The sequence below is a fragment of the Mirounga leonina genome, unplaced genomic scaffold (genome assembly GCF_011800145.1).
Source record: "Mirounga leonina isolate KUSES-001 unplaced genomic scaffold, KU_Mleo_1.0 Mir_150, whole genome shotgun sequence".
Taxonomy (NCBI): Eukaryota; Metazoa; Chordata; class Mammalia; order Carnivora; family Phocidae; genus Mirounga; species Mirounga leonina.
In genome coordinates, this window is record NW_023270374.1 from 34,283,033 (window position 1) to 34,302,263 (window position 19,231).

A 19,231-nucleotide genomic window follows, 5' to 3' on the forward strand; every position below is an offset into this window, starting at 1 on the left:
AAGTTCTGGCTAAGGGGCTTGAATCTGTGTGTGTGAGCTGGCACTGAGGACCCTCTTGGGGCACAGGAGGGTTGGGGGGCCTCTGACAGCTCTCACAGCACCAGAAACCTCTTGTTTCTTCTCGGTTTCTTGGCAGGCAGTGTCTTTTTAGCTGCTTGGGGTTAAGTTGGGTTTTGTTTGCTTGGGGTTAGAGGTTATAGCTTGGGCAGGGTGAACTCAGGTGCTCAAGCATTTCTGGTTTGAATTTAAAAGGGGAAATTTTTTTCTTATGAATCATCAGAAAAAGAAATCAGAAGGAAGTGTGTGACCAAGGAGAGGAAATTAGGGTTTGCAAACTGCGTGAGTCACCCCCTTTCTGACTCCTGGGTGATCCCTTGCTCTTGGCAGTTTTCATTCATCTCTGAGACTCTTGGTTCTGTAGTTTGGGAAACACACTGGGGACTGCCGTGGCTTTTTTCTGGCTCCAACCCTGTTTCCCTTTCTAGTCATCAACATAAATGTCTCTTTTTGAATCACTGCCACACTGGTTTACTTACTACTGCTCCATCAAATGTTTCTTCTCTGCCCAGGCTCTGCTCAGGGTCCTGCTTCCTGGTCCCCACCCCACCGATCATCACAGCAGCTTCTGCCTGGCTTCCTGGACAGGCTTCGGTCTTACCTTTCCCAACCCATTCTCTGTCCCGAAGCCAGAGGCCAGCTTTCTAAAATGCAGCTTCCGTTGCAGGCTTCAGCTGCCTAGTATAGCCCTGAAAGCACCATCATGACAAGGTCCTGTTTGCCTTGCTTTTCAGCTCTCACTGCTTCCCTGCTAGGTGCCTTGGCCCCTTCTCCAGCCCCCCAGCCTTGGTGAGGGTTGTTCCTATGCTTTCTCCCTTCCATCTGGTGCCTTCTCTCATCACCTGGCCAATTATGCTCATCCTGGGCAGATAGAAGCCATCTCCTCTGTGAAGTCTTTTTACATGGCCCGTCTCTAGGCTCCGATGAACTCTGGCTCCCAGTACACTCATCACCCACATTATAATTCCTGGTCCTGTCCCCCTCACTACAGCACAAGCCCAGGAGGACAAAGACTGTATCCCACCCATTGCTGGTACCATCTCTAGCACTCAGCGCAGAAGATCACTTTAAACAAGAGTAGGTGTACTCAAGACAATGGGCAGGTATGGTGAGGGGGTGACTCCTGAGGCAGGAGACAGGGGTCTTGGGTTTTCATCTACCCTGTTTCCGGCTAGCTGTCTGCCTTGGGAGTGGCTGCCATGTTGCTTTCCAGTAGGCTGGAAACTGTTTTCCTTGTCAGCAGTGGTGTGAAATATCCCTTTCATTACAGTAGGTGTGTTTCATGTACATTTCTCCCCTGTCATTGAATCAAGTGTACATTTTCCCTATATATTTGTTTCTTGGTAGATTGCCTCTTGCCTGACTTTCCTGTTTGTGTCCTGTGTCCTTTTGTCTATCAGCATTTTGCTGTCTCTTTAATTTGACTGAAATGTTTCTACATTGTATATATTAACTGTCTCATAGTTGGTGCTGATATTTTCTTAGTCTGATGTCCTTTTCATTTTGGTTTTATTATGCTTCCTTCTACAGAAGATATTAATGCATATATATTTGAATCTGTCAATCTCCCTTCCTCTGTGATTGCTTCAAGGGCTGAGGAAGTTACCCTGCTGCCATGGATCTGATAAACATTCTGTTCTGTTTTCTGATATTTCCCTATAACATGACTTTTTATACTTAACTCTTTAATCTGTTTAGAGTACATTTTGGTGGGTGGCTTGCAGTGGATATCTAGTTCAGTGGTCCTAAATAGGAACAGGATAACCCTGTCATCCCCATTCTGTTTTTTTTTTTTAAACAATTGGTCTTTGTCTCTTTGTTTCCAAAAGGAGAGACAGAATAGTTGTTATGAAGGTGAACCTTGGCAGAGTGAAGATTCTGGCTTTGCCACTTTCTAGCTGTGTGAACTTTGAGCAGTTGCTTAAATTGTGCCATGCATTTTCTCCTCTGTAAAGTGGGATAATATCTCCATCATAAGCTCTAGTGAAATACTGTATGTAAAGCATGTCACGTGGTACCCAGCATATCGTTAAGTGCCCTCCTTCACCATATGTTTTCATACAGAGTCGGGTCTAATTCTGCACTTTCTCTTCCATTGCACTGATTTTAAGTTCTTCTTTGACATCACTATCACACTCCTTAGTTGTTGGCCGCACAGAGAGTTTTAGTCTCTGGCCAAACGAGGCACCCCTCCATTACTCTTCTTTTAAGAATATTGCTGCAGGGGCGCCTGGGTGGCTCAGTCGTTAAGTGTCTGCCTTCGGTTCAGGTCATGATCCCAGGGTCCTGGGATCGAGCCCCACATCGGGCTCCCTGCTCTGCGGGAAGCCTGCTTCTCCCTCTCCCACTCCCCCTGCTTGTGTTCTCTCTCTCTCTGTCAAATAAAATCTTTAAAAAAAAAAAAAAAAAAAGAATATTGCTGCAAACTCTCCCCGTTTTTTTTTCAGTGAATGTTTATTCCTCCTGCCCACTCTGCACTGCAGCCCCCCTCAATGGTTTGTAGACAACCCTCCACCACTGTGCACACACACCCCGGGATTTTTTTTTACCCTCTGCTCTCTCTGGTCCCTCTACCTAACAGGTGTGCATCAACTGTCCTCACCTGGCTTATCTCCCCCTAGCGCCTTGTCATCCCCAGTGTCATCAGGTGCTGATGTCTGTATTCCCTCTGGACCCCAAGCTTCCCTGGAGGTCACTTCTGTGTCCAGTCCCCAGCATGTGGCTGTGTACATCGTAGGTACTCAGGTTAGAGATTGGGGAAGATGGGATGGTCGCCGTGACCTTCGGCTTTGATGGCAAGTGGGTTAACCCTGGCTTCTTCTGGAGGCCCAGCAATGTGGTGGTTGTAACCCTCACTGTGCGGTTGCCAATGATTGTGGGTCGTCTCCCAGCCTGGGTCTCAGTTTCCTCCATGCGATAATGCGAAGATCTCCGAGCCCCCCAGTTTCTCTTACCCTGGGTGGCTTTAAAGTGAAGATGAGGTAGAAGAACTCACTGGCCTGTGCTGAGCCTCAGAGTGCAGGCTGTTCTCTCTCTGTGTTCTGGGGAGAAGAGGTCTATTAGGACCAAGGTTCCTCCATTGCACTCCTGGCCACTGTGCTGCAGAGTCCTCAGGGAGAGCCCAGACTTGGGGCATAGGGGTGCAATTTTCAAGAACAGAGGTGTGGAGGGTGGGAATCCACCTCACGCAGGGAGGTGGCATGCCCCACAACCCCCCCCCCCCCGGGTTCCATTCCCGTTTTCCAGGGGAGGAGTCCCAGGATCCCACAGGCAAGGACCTTGCTTTGGCCACAGGGCCACACCGGGCGTGAGCAAGCCCAGGTCTGCGGGCTTCCAGAGCTGCGCTGAGCTTCCAAGTCCAAAGGCTGGTTTTAAGACAGCACTTAAAAATACAGCAGCAGTGTTTACAAATATCATTTCCTGTGTTATCTGGCACTGACAGAAGGAAGTGAACTTGGTACTTTGTCTGTGTTAGGTTTTGGGGTTAGATGCCTAAATGCCAAGTTCAGGTGACCTAGAAAACCTTTCTAGGTCAAATTACTATTTCAAAAGATTTTTTTTTTCTTTTCCTCCCTTTTTTTTTTTTTTTTAACCGTCCCACGATTGAACGCTGTCGTTGACATATTTCCCTCCCAACAATGCAAGCCCTTTGTGGCATGATTGAGGGCTTGTTTTGTTGCACTGGGAGAAAATATCTCCCAAATCATCTGCTGCTCATTGTCTCAGGCACTGGCTCACCCCACCCCCCACCCCATGCCACAGTCCCACCCGACGCCTGCTCATGTGGCCTTCGGCTAATTGTCTTTGGCAAGGATCAGTTTTGGGACGTGTTCCCAACCGCGGAGGATAGATAATTGTTAAGCACGAATACTGGCAGTCCCGGCAACCTGAGGCTCTAGACCGCTGACCGCAGCCCGGCCTCTGCGGGGGCGGCTGGGATTGGACGACAGCTCCACGTCTCTGCAGGGTAGCAGGGCCAGACCGCAGACGCGGGGTAGCCCAGTTGGAGCGGTGACCCTGCCGGTGGACTTCTGGGTTTGAGTCCTCACTCTACCTCCTACCATCTGTGTGGCCTTGGGCAAGCACTTCACCTCAGTTTCCTCATCTGTACCATGGGGCCCTGACTAGTAGTCACTTACCTCAGGGTTGTTGAGCGAACATTTACAAATCAAAAGGAGTGCCTGGCTTATGCAAGCACGGTGTAAATGTTGCACCAATTAGTTAAAATGAAAAAATGATCGTAGTGGTAGTGGATGCTATCGTGTCACCCAGATCCCTCCTCAACTGAGACACTCATCCTGCCAGCTATTCAGAGTGTTGGCTGCTGTTGGCTGGCACTGAGCCTCTCTGGGTATTGCCTTTGGTGGAAGGAGACGGCCTTTCCCCAGGTTATCACCACCTCCCGCCCCAGGGCAGTCTGGGTCCCGCGGCTGGCCCACATGGGAATGCAGTGGCTCCTTGCCTTAGTCTGGGACGTGGCTCCAGAGCTGCCACCTCTGATGTGACTGCGTCCCAGCTCAGCTTGTCCCTCTGCCCCTCCTGCCTCCCGCCTTTCCTGTAGTGCCCCCCCTCCCAATGAACTTCCCATCTTCACTCTCAGAGCCTGTTCCCAGGACCCTGCCCTAAAACCACAGGTAGCCACCAGATGCTGAATGGCTCTTGACATCCATTTTTAAAACACATTTATTTCACTTGCTTGCATTTCCAGAAGCTCGTTGAGGAGCAGCCTTGGGGGTTCTGCACCATCACCATCCCCCCATCTCTGGGTGTGCACCATAGACCTGCCTTGGCAAACTCCCCCTGCTCTGTAGGGTTGTGGGGGCTTGAAGGGGGGGTTGGTGATTTCAGGACCCTCTTCTGGTGGGAAGAGGAAGGGCTAATTCTGGGACAAACAGCAAAACTTAAAACTGACCAAACGGGGGTGCCTGGGTGGCTCAGTCAGTTAAGTGTCCAACTCTTGGTTTTGGCTCAGGTCGTGATCTCATGCATCATGGGATCGAGCCCTGTGTCGGGCTCTGCACTCAGCGCAGAGTGTGCTTGAGTTTCTCTCTCTCTCTCTCTCTACCCCTCCCCCCGCTCACTCTCTCTCTCAAAATAAATAAATAATCTTAAACAAACAAACAAACAACTGACCAAACCGCTAAAGGACCCAGAGAGCCTCACCCATGCAACCTCTTCATGCACAAAAGAGGAAAATGAGGCCCAGAGTGAGGAAGGTATTGTTGAAGGCCACACAGTGAACAACAGGTGCCTCTCCTTTTCCCTCCCAGAGGAGATAGTGCTTTGGGGAAATAGCGGGACAGGCTGGTCTTAGGAGTCAGACATGTGGCAGGCGGATATGATGTTATGGCCCAATAAATGCTTTCATGGTGCCCCCAAGCGGAGGGACAGCCAGTCTCGGCAGGGGCTTCCTGGAGGGGGCAGCATGGAGGGAGTGGGAGTTAAGGGCAAAGAAAGGGAAGAGAAAGGGGGTGCGCGGGGGGGTGGTGCAGAGCTGCCCAGGCCTGGATGTGTGTGTGCGAGACCTTTTGGAAAGGCAGAGCAGGAGAGGAGCCTAAGTGAGGGACAGGAGGCCACCAAGAGAGTTGGGTTGGCTGGGGGCAGGTTCTCAAGTGCTTTCCAAGACTTTTCCCCGGTGGCAAGGATGGGGCTTGAAGGAGAGGGTCCTGAGCAGAACCAGACAGGTGCCTTGTCTTTCCTGACCCACTCTGGCCCCTCTCTGCCAGATCAGGTCTCTGCTCAGGAAATAGTTGTGGAATCAATGAGTGAACAGATGAGGGAAGGGAAGATTGTGCTGGAGAGAGACGGTTCCACTGCAGTGTTGGGGTTAGGAGCAGGGAGAAGCCAGAGGCTTTGAAGACACCGGCTCCTGGAGGGGTAAGGCTTATGGCTCGGAGCTGGGAATGTAGGTCCCTATCCTCCCTCTTCCCACCCCAGAGAGGCCCATTGGCGCCAGCTGAGATGAGACTGTGGGTACAGTAGGGGTGCAGTTGGGACCAGCTGAGAACACACATGCTGGCATCGCCTGCCGTAGAAGCCCAGAGGAAGGCCATCAAAGTCTGCGCCAGATCTGCTGGGGTCCCTGCCCTGCTCCTGGACAGCCTCATCGGACCACACCCTGACCCACTTCCCAGCCTGCTCCCTCCAGCCGCAGGCAGCGTCTGCAGCCCCCTTGGAAACATTCCCCCTCACAGCGGCCAAATGAAAATGTTTGTTGAAAACAACATGTGCATAATTAAAGCTTAATGAGCGCTTGTCTGTTTGGAATGTGCAATTAGATTTATAATCCGGGATGGGAGCGAGCTCCAAATGGCTTTAAATGGAGCTGAGAGAGAGGATAATTTTTGCCATAAATCTGCGGTAGTGTGGATGGTACATAAGCTGCCACCGGCATGCCGGGCAGCCATGCTCTGCCCACTGGGCTGCCCTGCCCATCAGCCTCTCTTGGCAGCTGCAGCCGGCTAATGGCCTGGGTGGGACTCACCAGGGGTCTTTGAGGTGGTTCTGCTCTGGGTTGGAGTGGGAGCTCGCCTGAGATGTGTGATCAGAGCTCACTGGGGGGAGAGGAGGGTTGGTGCTGGGTCCGGCTGTGTGGGGGCCCGGTCAACAAGGAGTCCTGCATCATCCCCGTGTCCCCCGTGGGCTGGGAAGTGGCTCCACATTTTGTTCTCCGCTGCATCCCAATACCTAGAACTCAAGTAACGTTTGTCCAATGAGTGCTGTGCCTCTGTACCAACCTCTTGCCTCAAACAAGTCACTACCCGCTCTGTGGGCCTCAGTTTCCCCATATCTCTCACAGAGAATTCTTCTATTCCCCTGGGACCGCATCTCAACCAGTGCTGTCCAGTAGAAATAGAATGCAAGCCACATATGTAATTTTAAGTTCTCTAGCAGCCACATTAAAAAAAAGAAACAGGTGAAATTAATTTTAATAATATATTTTAGTTAACTTCATATATCCAAAATGTTATCACTTTGGCATGTAATCAATATAAATCTATTGATAAGGCATTTTACATTCTTTTGTTGTTCTGAGTCTTTGAGACTTGATATGTATTTTACACTTACAAACATCTTAATTGGGACTAGCTGTGTTGCAGGTGCTCAGGGGCCAACGTGGCCGATGGCCACCCTACCGGACAGCACGGGTCTAGAAGGAGAATGGTTGGAGCCAGTTGAGAAGGTTCTGCCTCCCCATCTGTAAAATGGGGATACTGATGCCTATCTCTCAGAGGAGGCAGGTGCCTGGGTAGCACTCCACCGCGGGAGCTGTAGCGATCTCTGTCTTTTTACACCCCCTTTCAATGTATTTTATGACTAAAACAGACAGCACCATCCACACCAACTCTTGTCAGCAGTGGGGTGGAGGGTCCTACAGTAGCCATAACACTGGGCCTGCCCACAAGGCCTGCTCCCAGCCCCACTGGCAGGCATTGCTCCCCCTTACTGGTCGGTGAGGCCCCAGGAGCAGAGTTGTGAGGTCACCTGCTCTGGTTTCAAAACTTGGAAATGGTGGGGGTGGGTAGGAAGACAGTATAGGCCTTTAGGGGACCAGCAGCCTGGACTGCAGACTTAGCTCTGCCACATCCTGGCTGTGTGGCCTTGGGCAGATCCCCTAACCTCTCTGAGCCAGTCATAGCATTAGGTTTTTCAGTGGGCAGAATAAGAATGTGCATTATGCGTGGTAAAGCAGGTGCACCAATAAAGCGAAGAGCTTTTTTTTTTGGAGAGAAATCGTTATTTGATAGTTAGGAACAAAGCATGAAGGTCATCATCATGGGAAAAATCTGCTCTCACTTGGACTTTTACGAAGATTTTAATTTACAAATTTTATTTCAAATTATATATGGCAGGTAGAGGCATCAGGGGTCTTTCCCATGTGTAAGACCTCAGAGGTTTGCATGAAGACCCACTCAGTTTCTTCACCTATGAAAGAGGGGTAGTTATAGTGACCTAGCAACCTCTTGGGGTTGTTGTAAGGATTCAATAATAATATAAGTAATAGCTAACAATTATTGAGTGCTTGCTGTGTACCAGGTGATGTTCTAAGTTACCTTCTGTATATTAACTTATTCAGTCTAAATGATAGTCATACCCATTTTCCAGATGAGGAAACTGAGAAATAGTAACTTAGTTAAAGTGTCACACAGCCTGAGAAGCAAGGCTGAGATGTGGACCTAGGGAGCCTGGCCTCAGAGCCAGTGGTTTAACTATCATCCTTCTCTAAGTGCGCTTGCGCCTGAGGCTCGGTCCCTGGCCCCCTCCCATCTGCGCAGCGCCTCTCTGCCCCTCCCCCATCTCTCCCTGCTCCTGATGTACAGCTCTCTGTGACACCACCACATAAAACCGCACTCTCGGCAGGGCCCAGGGCGCAGTTGCCACATTCACTGCCTCTAGCCTTTGAGCCGCGTTTTATCTGTGCAGGAGTGTTCTCACAGCCCAGCGTGGGGATAGGCAGGCGCGGTGTATGCTGCTTTGATTGTTTCCTCTTTAGATCTCTGTGAGGTGCATCTCTCAGTGTCAGCCACTGGCTGCGCTGGGGGCTGTGCATCCTTGGTCTTTGATCTGTGTCTCTGTGCCGGGGCCGGGGGTGGGGGATGGGGGAGCAAGGGGAAGCAGATTCTACAGAACAACTGTTGCTTTGGTACCAGGAGTCAAGGCCAAGTTCAGAACTGGCTGGGTGGATTCGGGCAAGCTCTCCAGCACCCTGAGCCTTGCCTTGCTCATCTCTACAGTGGGGCTGGTCCTGCAGCCTTGACATTTCTGGGAAGGTTCCAGTGAGATGACCAGGCACAGCTCTGGGATGAGGTCTGTATACGGTAGGTGCTCCCTGGCCTGAGCTCACAGCAGCCTTGAATGCCATGTTCCCTGCCCTTTGCCTGGCCAGCCTCCTGTGTGCTCCCCATTATGGTGCTTCCAAGTTACCTTTTCAGGATGCCTCTCTTGAGAGGCCCTCCTCCTTGTGTCCACTCCCCTGCAATAACCTTATCCTGCCATTGTCACATTTGTCAAAGAAGAAGCCATTATTTGATATCTGAAATGCTAAAGTCATTGCTATACTTTGCAAAGCTGGTCTCTCCAAATCAAGCATGAGCTGAGCTTTGTAGGGTTTGGGGGGAGCATGGAGTCCTAGGGTAGAGGGACTTTCAGAAGCGGGAGGTTCTGGGACTGGCTGAGCCCCAGAGGTGGACATATGGCTATTGGAGCTAGACTGTTATGGATCACTTGATTTTCAGAGGCTTGAGTGAATGTGGAGCTGTCACTGACCAATTGGGACGGGCTATGAACAAGTTTTGTAGTTACTTGTTTCCATCTTGGGACTATGGCCAGAGAACTGCCTGTCTTTCTCAGATGTGGAGAATAGGAACATTTTATTCTCTGAAGCTTCTCCATAGAACTGCGGGCTCCTTGAGGGCAGGGACTGTGTCATGATCATTATGCCTTGTGTCAGTACAATGTTGGGCACATAGTACACACTGGAGATACTGTTCAGTAAACAACAGTTGCCCTCTCTGTAACCTCAGAATCCCTTTGCTTTTATGTTTCTGTGCCTTGTGACAAATTTTATTTATTTTAAATTCCCAATGGTTGTGAGTGCATTACTTGGCACGTTGTAGGTCTTTAGTACATGCTATCCAAGGGCATGGACTGATTTCATTTTGCTTCTGCATATTTAAATTAGATCCTAGACCCCAGATGGAGAGTAAGAGTGAATGAAGGGAAGATGTGAGAGGGGTGGGGTCAAGATAAATGGGTTGACCTTGGACAGAACTGAGATAATTTCACCTTTTCAGACAAAAGGGAAGGAGGGCAGGATGGGTGTACTGTCAACAGTGTGGGGGAGGGGAGAGATTTGAAGGGATAGCTGACAACCTCAGTGACATAAGAAACATGGTCCTGATGGAGAGGGTTGCCAAGGCTGATGTGGGGATAAGAGTTTAGCACATCATAACAATAATAGGTTAAATCCAAGGTCACTCACAACTATTACTGGTGGTACTCTAATTCATGAATCTATGCTGTAGCCCAGGACATCATGCTACATGTAGAAGTTGAATTGAATCCAGAGCCAATTTGGGATGGAAGCTTTAAGCTTGGGCCCAAGAACGCAGGTCTGTAGAAGCAAGCAAGACTGCCAAGGGTGCATCACATAGCCATAAACAAAAGACCTAGGGAGAGTTGGATTTCAGTGGGTAGAGAAGGGGAGGAGGCGGATGCTCCAGGCTGATCATGGGACAATGTGTGTAAAGGCAGGGGCGCTGGAGGTTTCTACAACCTTGATGGATGCCGTGGGAGCTGAGGCTCAGGGCGAGTTGTCATGGAGGGTCCTAGATGCCAAGGCTAATGATGTGGTGTCACAGCAGGGTTTTGATCTGAGCACTGAAGTAATCACTAGTGACATTCAGGATAGAAGATGGATTGGGGGGAGCGGGAGCTGAGCACAAAGCCTCTGTGGGTGTTTGGGGGATGTAGGAGTGATGGGGCTGAGTCATCCTGGAGGTACTGCCTGGGTCCTGGGTAGGTGACATCTGCTGTCATGATGGCAGACCCCTGGAGGAAGAGCAGGTCCACACATGTCATGAGTTCAGTGTGGGGTGTGTGAAATTTGAGATATGCATGGACCAGATGTCCAGGGAGAAACTGTACATTGGAATCTGGATGTAACTTAGTTGAAGATGAACATTTGAGAGTCAGTGATATGTTGTAACCCTAAGAAGCCATGACATTGTCCAGGGGAAGTGTGAATAGAGCAAGAAGGAAATATCAGATATAGTTATCCACCCACCTGTCCATCCCACTCACCTACGCAACCCACTGCATCAACCCAGGCATCTCATCCATCTGTCTATCTCACCCACCATTCCAGTCATCTTCTCATCCATCTCTCTCTTCATTCTCACCCAACCATCCCATCCATCCATCCATCCATCCCACCTTCTTTTTTTTTTTTTTTAAGATTTATTTATTTATTTGGGAAAGAGAACATGTGCACATGCAAGCGCAAGTGGGAGGAGGGGCAGAGGGAGAAGGAGAGAGAGAATCTCAAGCAGTCTTCTCATTGACTGTGGAGCCTGATGCGGGGCTTGATCTCATGACCCTGAGATCATGACCTGAACCGAAACCAAGTGTTAGACGCTTAACCGACTGAGCCACCCAGGCATCCCCCCCATCCCACCTTCTAAATCTGCTATCCAATCACTGAGTCATCTGTTGATCTACCTACTGGCCCATCTATCCCATTCATTCCTCCAAGCCACTTATCTTCCGCACCCACTGATTTATCATCCATACGTCCATTCACCCATCCATCCATCCATCCATCCCACCCATACACCTACCTACCATCCATCCACTCATTTTACCCATTGCAACTATTTCCTTCTCTATTCACTATGTCAACCACCAGCCACATGTGACTTTTGAACACTTGAAGTATGGCTAAGTCTAAACTGAGATGTGCTATAATGTAAAATACACACCAGATTTCAAAGACAGTACCAAAAAGAAAAAAGACTTTAAACCATCTCATTCACAGTTTTTCTGTTGATTACATGTTGCAATCATAATGTGCTAAAAATAATGGGTTACATAAAATGTCATTAAAATTAATTTCACCTGTGTATATTTGCTTTTTTAACTGCGGCCACTAGAAAATTTAAGATGACATATGTAGCTTGCATTTGTGACTTGCATTATATTTCCATTAGACTCACTGATCTATACATCTATCACCCATCCATCTATCCATTCATCCACCCATCTACCTCATCCTTCACTCCCTCCCTCCTCCCATCCATTCATCCATCCAGTTATCTCATTTGTCCATCCCACAGATATTTAATTTACACCTATTATGAATCAGTGATTCTGAGGGTTGTAGGAATGAGGAAACCGAAGCATAGAGCAGCTAAGGCACTTGCTCACAGTGGTGCCCATGGAGCTGGCATCGTCTGATTCTAAGATCAGGGCTCTCACCTGCCACCTTGGCTGCCTATTTGCTAAGTTTCCTTAAAGGTAAAAATGGGATCTAGGTTGGGAGGGCTGTTGGAATAGGGGTCCAGGAGCCCCTTTTGCCAAGGGGACCACATGGCTTGGGGGAGAGACAAACACTTCAGAAGCCTCTGTGAGCAGGGTCCCCGATGGCCGTCATGAAAGGGTTATCCCCACACATTTGATATTTGCAAAAATGTGGGTTCTTTCAGATTCCAAAACTCATTTCCATGACAAAACTCTTGGGAAGAGAAGATGAAGGTCTGGCTTTTGCAGAACAATCTTCCAGCTGTAATGAGGACTGAAGATGACGATGGGAAAAGGAATTATAATTAGAATATGAAATGGGGAAAATTAATCTATTCCAGTCAGTGGTAAGAGGATGTTCTCCTGGCATTTCACAGAAATTCTTAGGCCCTTGTTTCCCCTGCATTTTACCCCCCCCCCCCCGCTTTTAAAGCATACGGAAGGTTGTGTGGTGTGAAAAAATATTTTTGGCCGAGGGACTGATAAATTGTGAGATATGCATGGAATTTAAGCTCTTGTGTAGGTCTGGATGTGCTCCTGCCATACATGTTTGTGGGCTCATTTAGGTGAGTTCTGTTTATATAGCTGCAGAGGAGTGGTCATCCCTTCCTTTCCCTGTGCGTATGCTGTGGGCATTGTGTACCAGTCCCATAAAGGGTCTGTGACATGTGCACACTCAGGCTTGTGCTGTGGGCGCCTTTGTGTTGGCTTGGGTTACCCATGGGTGTGGTGTGTGTGCGACTAAGTGCTGTCATAGTCTGCCACTGGTTTGTGGTGTGTATGTAGTCAGCATGCTTGGGCACACTGCATTTGTCATATACATTTGTGTCCACATACACACTCAGCATTCGCTGTGTGGTGGGTACAGATGTGGGCATTTGTGATCTTGGTTGTGCACATGGAGGAGGAGGGGGCCCTGCTTTGATTTGTGACTTCTCCCCTTGGCTTACAAGTTCTTTCCCCCAGAAAGCAACCTCCCCAAAAGGGCTAAGGAAGTAAGCTCCAGGCCTTAGGACCCTGGGGGCCAAGCCAGGGGAAGCCTGGGACTCTTAGGGTCACCCTCTCTCCCTCCTTCCCCCTGCAAGGGCTCTGATATGGTGGAACAGAGAACAGACCCCCCCTCCCCCCCACCACCACCTTGGGTTCATGGCTGCTCAGTAGCCAGGTCCCAAGCCCAGTGTGCTCTCAGGACACCGTGCAAGACACCTGGGAGTAACCAACCAGAGGCTGACTCAGGCCTGGCCTTGGGAACCTCTGCCAACTTCTCAGGTCCTCCTCGAAAGCAAGAAGCAAGCTTTACTCCATTACGTGGCAGCTTTTCTTGGTTGAATAAATGAGTGAATGAATGAGCCCACTAGAGGCAGGCTCTGGTGACCTCATGTGGTCCCACTGGCAGACCCCCTTGTGTCCTCCAGCATACACACATCAAAATCCAGGGTTTTCTTTTCTCATATCCCCAGAGCCATCCCCCCACTGCCCACCACAGATAATGCCTCCCTCCCTGAACGGCTAACACATATTTACCAAACACCTGTTATGTGCCAGCCCCAGGCTAATGGTTGGTTCTAGAGTGGGGTGCACCAAAGCCTTGATCCCCACTCTTAAGGGGCTTCTGGCCTAGTGGGAGAGACCAAACCAAAGAAGCAGGCAGCCCACTCTGAAGCCCAGCCTGCCTCTAGGTGTGCAATTTTGGGCAGCTGCTAATCCTTTCCATCTGTTTCCTTGGCTTTAAACAGGGAAAATAATACCTGCTTTGCTGGGTTGCTTTGAGGCTGAAATGAGATCTTTTATGGCAAGCATTTTGCTCAGTGCCAGGTATATTCATTCATTCCCCAGAATTTGTTGAGTGCCTGCTGTGTGCATCGGAGAGAGCAGACAGGTGTCCTTGCTTCTGCGGTGGTTCTGTTCTACTCAGCAGTTGATCAACGGGCTGTAACAAGGGGCTTGGGGGACATCTTTCCATCTGCTTCTTTGATACATGTTCCTATATTTTTAACCTATACCATACTGTTTGATTACTATTGCCTTATAAAATGTTTCAGAGACCTGGCTAAACTAAGTCCCCCTCCATTCCTAGTCATTCTTTCTTATAAAACATATAAATTATGTGTGGCTTTTAAAAAGGTTTTACTTTTATCTAAGTAATAAATGGCCACGGTGACACATCAAATGATACCCAGGAGTTTTTGTTGAAAGCTCCCCACCCTGTCTCATTCCCAGTCTCATTTCTGAGGCCAGACTGTTCCAGGTGCTGTGGGGTTTGGAAATGACCAGGACACAGTTCTAGCCTCCATGTTGCTCCCACTCTGGGGCAGAAGACAGATGTGAAGACAATCTGTGTTGTAAGAGGGGCAGCCAGAGAAGGTGAGAGCATGGCAGCCTCTTGGAGGAGGTGGTTTCTGAGCAGGGCCTTGAAGCATGATGAGCTCCAGGCACAGTGTAGTGGATGGACCCCTGCATTGGGGGCCAGTGCCCAGACTCTAGGCATGGTGCCACCTTTTCTTTTGTTAATATAGCAGTCACTGAAGGCCTCTGCCCATCCCTGTGCTGGCAAGGTATTTGGGTATAGCCATCAATCCTACTGCCTTGATGGGAAGACTGGCCTAGTAAAAGACAATGTGAATGATGTCATGCTTGCTTCATTCATTCACTCATTCATTCAGCCAACAAGCAATTATTAATTATCTGCTTTCTACCAGGCACTATTCTAGGTGTTTGGGAGGCAGAGAGACTGAGATCCCTGACCTCCAGGAGCCTCCATTTTGACAGGGGAAATCCACTCTAAACAGTGAACATGGTAAAATAAGCAAATGATTTAGAATGCTAGGAGGTAAAAGGGCCTATAGAACAAAGAACAAGGTAGAGCAAGGCAAGGGAATTGGGAAGGGTGGTGGGGGTGGACCCGCAGAGGGAGCAGGCTGGCATCTGAGCCTCTCTGCGTGAAGAGGTTCTGCATGAACAGACGTCTTGTGCATGATCATGGGAGAGTGGATTTTTACAACCTCCACGAGGGTGTTTGGTGATGCCTATCAAAATTACAAATGCACGCATGTCTGGACCCAGCGATTATACAAACTAATCCTACAGATAAACTCACACCCAGGCGGAATGATGGATGTACAAAAATATTCATGAGAGCAGTGCTGGAATAGAGAAAGACTAGAAACAACTCAATTGCCCATGAGCTCAACTAGTTAAATATATCTGTTACATCCACACCATGGAATACCAGGTAACGGAAGACAGAATTATGTTCTGATATAAAATACTTCCCGAGATGTGTTGCTAGGAGAAAAATGAGGTGCAAAACAGGGTGTATAGTATGTTGTCATTTATGTGAAAGAGACGACTATAAAATGTATATATGTGGACCATCTCTGAAAGGATATAAAGGAAGCCGGTAGACTCAGTGGCTGCCTCTGGAGAGAAGCAATGGATGGCGGGGAGGTGGGGGTGGGAAGGAGAATTTTCACTCTGTTGCTTTTTGTGCTTTGGAAATTTTGAATCATGTGAAGATAACCCAATAAAAAAATTAAATTTTCAATTAAAATGAAATGGCCGGCTGCCATTGGGGCCCCACCCAGATCCCTTTACTAGCCTCTACAGCCAGCTCCTGACCACTGGCTGCAGATGGCTCACAGTTGGCACAATTCTCTGGGGAACTGTCCCTGGCCAAATGGGGGCCACCCTGCTCAGAAGGTTATGCCTCCCCTTGTCCCCTAAGGGCAGCCCGCAGCCAGTGACTGACTGAACTCCATGGGGCAATTCATGCCCCATGGCTCCCCATGGGACCAGGCTGCAGCGGGTCTCCAGCTGAGATCACATCTTTGCTTAGCTACTTCCGCTGCCCTGTCCTGCTTCCCTTCCTCCCTTACAGATTTTCCTAAAGAGCACTGTTCAAAAATCACATGCATTTGAAAATCCTGGTCTCACGCTCTGCATTTAGGGAACCTGATCCAAAACACCTGTCTCAAGGGAAGAGAACTTACTGGAAATGAGCTGAGTGCTCTACGTGTTTTGGTACAATACCCCATGGAGATGGGACCACTGTCATTATCCTCATTCAACTGATGAGGAACCTCAGAAATTCAGACACCAGCTCAAGAATACACATCATGGAAAAAAGCCAGTGACCCCAAAGTCCACACTTCTCCCATAACACCTGCTTCCTACTGCAGGGAGATCTTCCTGCGTCCAGACATGGCAGCTTATCAGAACACAGGATTGTAGTGTCTGTGCATGGTTTCTACCACAGCCCTCCCTGCCTGTGGCCAGAGGTGGCCCAAGGGGCAAATGTGAGGGGGCCAAGCTTCTTAGGATGGTAAGACCTGGAGGGCATGTCTGGGGCAGGTGTCCTGATCCCAGAGCTCTGAAGCTCTCAGCCTCCCTCCATCATGTGGAATTCTAGCTCTTGCTGATAGTCTGATGGCCTTTTGGCCAAGAGAGATCTTTGCATACTTCCAGGGTTGGGGAGCCCAGTATCTGACAAGGACCATCTGCCACATCTGTGGACAAGGCATAAAGGGCAGGAAGGTTTTCCTCTCTTTGCCCTGTGATTGAGGTGCTAATCCAAGCCCGCAGGGGCCACAGGACAGGGGTTGCTCTTTTCACCCTAGAGGGAATCCTGCTGAAATGAGATTTGGGCATCTTGGGCTCGAGCTTTGCTTCTCCGGGCCCCACAGACCTTTCCCCTCAGTGCGTTCAGTCTCCTGACCTTCTCGGGCATCTCCTGGGGCCTTCTTGAAAACACCTTACTCAGACCCGCTTCTCTCTCTTTCTCTGTTCTAGTTTGATGGTGACAGTGCCTACGTGGGGATGAGTGACGGGAACCCAGAGCTGCTATCGACCAGCCAGGTGGGTGCTCCATCCTGCCTGTTGGGGTTCAGCCTGGAGCTGGCTGGAGCTGAGCTGCTTCAAGGTGGGGCTGGGATGGGGCAGAGCAGTGGGGCAGGGCCCACTACTATCCTCTCTCACAAGGATCAAGAATATCAAATATTCCCTTGAAAGTGACAATCCAACTGGGACCACAGTGTTTTCTGTAAAGCACCTACCTGGCTACAGTTGGCTGAAAATGGGCACCATTGAAAACTTGCAGGTAAAACTGCAAATGTGTTGCCCACATTTCCCATGCACAGAGGAGAACTCTTCAGCAGCAGTGAGTAAAGATGTCACAAGCTCCCTGGTACTCTCTGCCTCTTGCCACCACATAGCACCCATGGGATCTACACTGGCACAGAGACACACATGCCCATGCAAAGGCGTGCAGAGTTCTCCTGCCCACCTAGACTTGTCTAGTACCCCTGCGGAGGATTGTGGATGTGGCATACAGGGAGGAGAGCAGAGGCTTCCTGTGCGGTCCTCCCTGGGAAGGAGACTGGATCATCCCTGGGCAAGGCTATCCCGGTCCCTAGCCCTCTGGGAGTCCCAGATGCCAGCTAGAATCTGAATTTCCACTGAGAGCCTGGTCTCCAAAAGTTAAGTTTTCTTTCAGCCGGGAGCATCCTCACTGCAGATTGGAATGCTGGGGAGGGTCCTCACTGCAGGCTGGGACGCTGGGGAGGGTCCTCACTGCAGACTGTGGTAACCTGGAGGACGGTTCCTTAAGGCAGGGGCGCCTGCAGAGTGGCAGTGGCTCAGGGTGCTGAGGAACTTGGGGAGCTGGAAGACAAACCCGTCCCTGGAGCTGACCACCATCCTCTGTCTGTGCAGTCATGAAGGTTGTGGCAGTCCAGATTGGGTTGCTGGGCCCACATTTTCCAGCTCGGGAGTTAGAACCCTATTAATGCACAAACACTTACGTGCCCTCCTATGTGACAAATCCAGTGGCGGACATAGATGAGTAAGGCGTGGGCTGTGGCCCCCTTAGGGCGCACTGCCAGTGAGGGCAGCTCCTGGACCCTCAGTGTGGTGCACAGGCTCCGCTGCTGGGCACTGCATCCCCCTCCCCTGCCACTGCAGGGGTGCTCGCACTGGGGCCGCCACGCCGGCCACGCCCCTTCGCTGGCCTGTGACCATGTGAGCATCACGATGCTGCTGCAAAGCTACCTTTCTATGGCACTGACTCGTGCCAGCCTGAAAGACACTCTGGTGGGCAGGACTCCAGGTCCTGGAAATGCTCATCTTGGAAGAGACCACTGAAGTCGTTGAACTGTCCTTAATCAGCTTGGACATGTGGTGTCTCACAAGACCAGAGCTTCCTCCTGAGCATCTCATCTGAGCTCTTTCAGTGTTTCAAGTGCATTTTGTTAACGTGCTGAGCCTCGCTCTCAGAACCGTGGCAGGTGGAGTTGGCGTGGCTCAAACCCTGATGGAGAGTGTGGGCACCATACTTTGGGGAGAAGGGAGGGTGGGGCTTGTGGGGCTCCGTGTCTGCCCACAGTCCTTTGCAGAGGAGAAGCAGGGCCAATAAGCGTCCCCACAGGCTGTTGGCTGCAGCGCCCTCACCTGCCTGCCCAGCACATCCCCACAGTTGCAGAGCCTTTTCCTCACTGGTTATTTCAGCTGATCTTCACCAGTCTTGAGAAGTAGTAGGTTGCCACTAATCCCATTTTATAGATGAGGAAACTGAACTGGAGGATGTTGAGTGGCTCATCCAGGCAGGGGGACAGCTGGGGCTCAGAGCTCCACACATTACTTTGCTCCGTTCCCACCTCAAGCCTGCCCCCGACTTGCTTCAGCCAAGTGTTCCTTTGTCAGAGAGCTGTTGGTGACCCTGAAATCCAAATTAGGTCCCCTCCCCTTGATTCTCTCTCGTGCCACCGTGTCCTTTTAATTCATGGCATTTGTCACTGTTTGGGGTCACCTGCTTATCTGTGTGAAGACTTGGTTAGCATCTGATTTCCACACTAGAGCAGGATCTGGTCCCTCATTCACTATTGTGTCTCCCAGCGTGTAACAGAGCCTGGCACATGCAAGGTGCTCAGGAAAGACTTGCCTAATGGGTCATGTGGCCCCTTCTCTTCTCTGGACTTCAATTTCCCTGGCAGGGAAATGAGGCAGTTGGATTCCCCAAGGGTCCCTTCAAGTCTCTTGTGCTGTCACTCAGAGAGTCTCCCTAATTTAGCACTTTATAAAGAAAACATCAGGATTCCCTGTGATTGACCAGACAAACACCCTGTGGTGTGAGCCAACCTGGATGGGAACAGATTTAGCAATT

General features: G+C 49.9%; 1 protein-coding gene across 3 annotated transcripts in view; it reads left to right on the plus strand.

The window, feature by feature from the left end:
- TOX2 (TOX high mobility group box family member 2) overlaps window positions 1-19,231 on the plus strand; it is a 129,257-nt gene that overhangs the window by 33,455 nt on the left and 76,571 nt on the right. For 2 of the 3 annotated variants that reach the window (XM_035006355.1, XM_035006353.1), the window contains exon 2: window positions 16,864-16,929. In XM_035006355.1, coding sequence (XP_034862246.1) covers window positions 16,864-16,929 — 66 coding nt within the window. Of the gene's footprint in view, window positions 1-8,351; window positions 8,877-16,863; window positions 16,930-19,231 lie in introns of those variants that run through there. The other variant, XM_035006354.1, reaches the window with a different exon arrangement.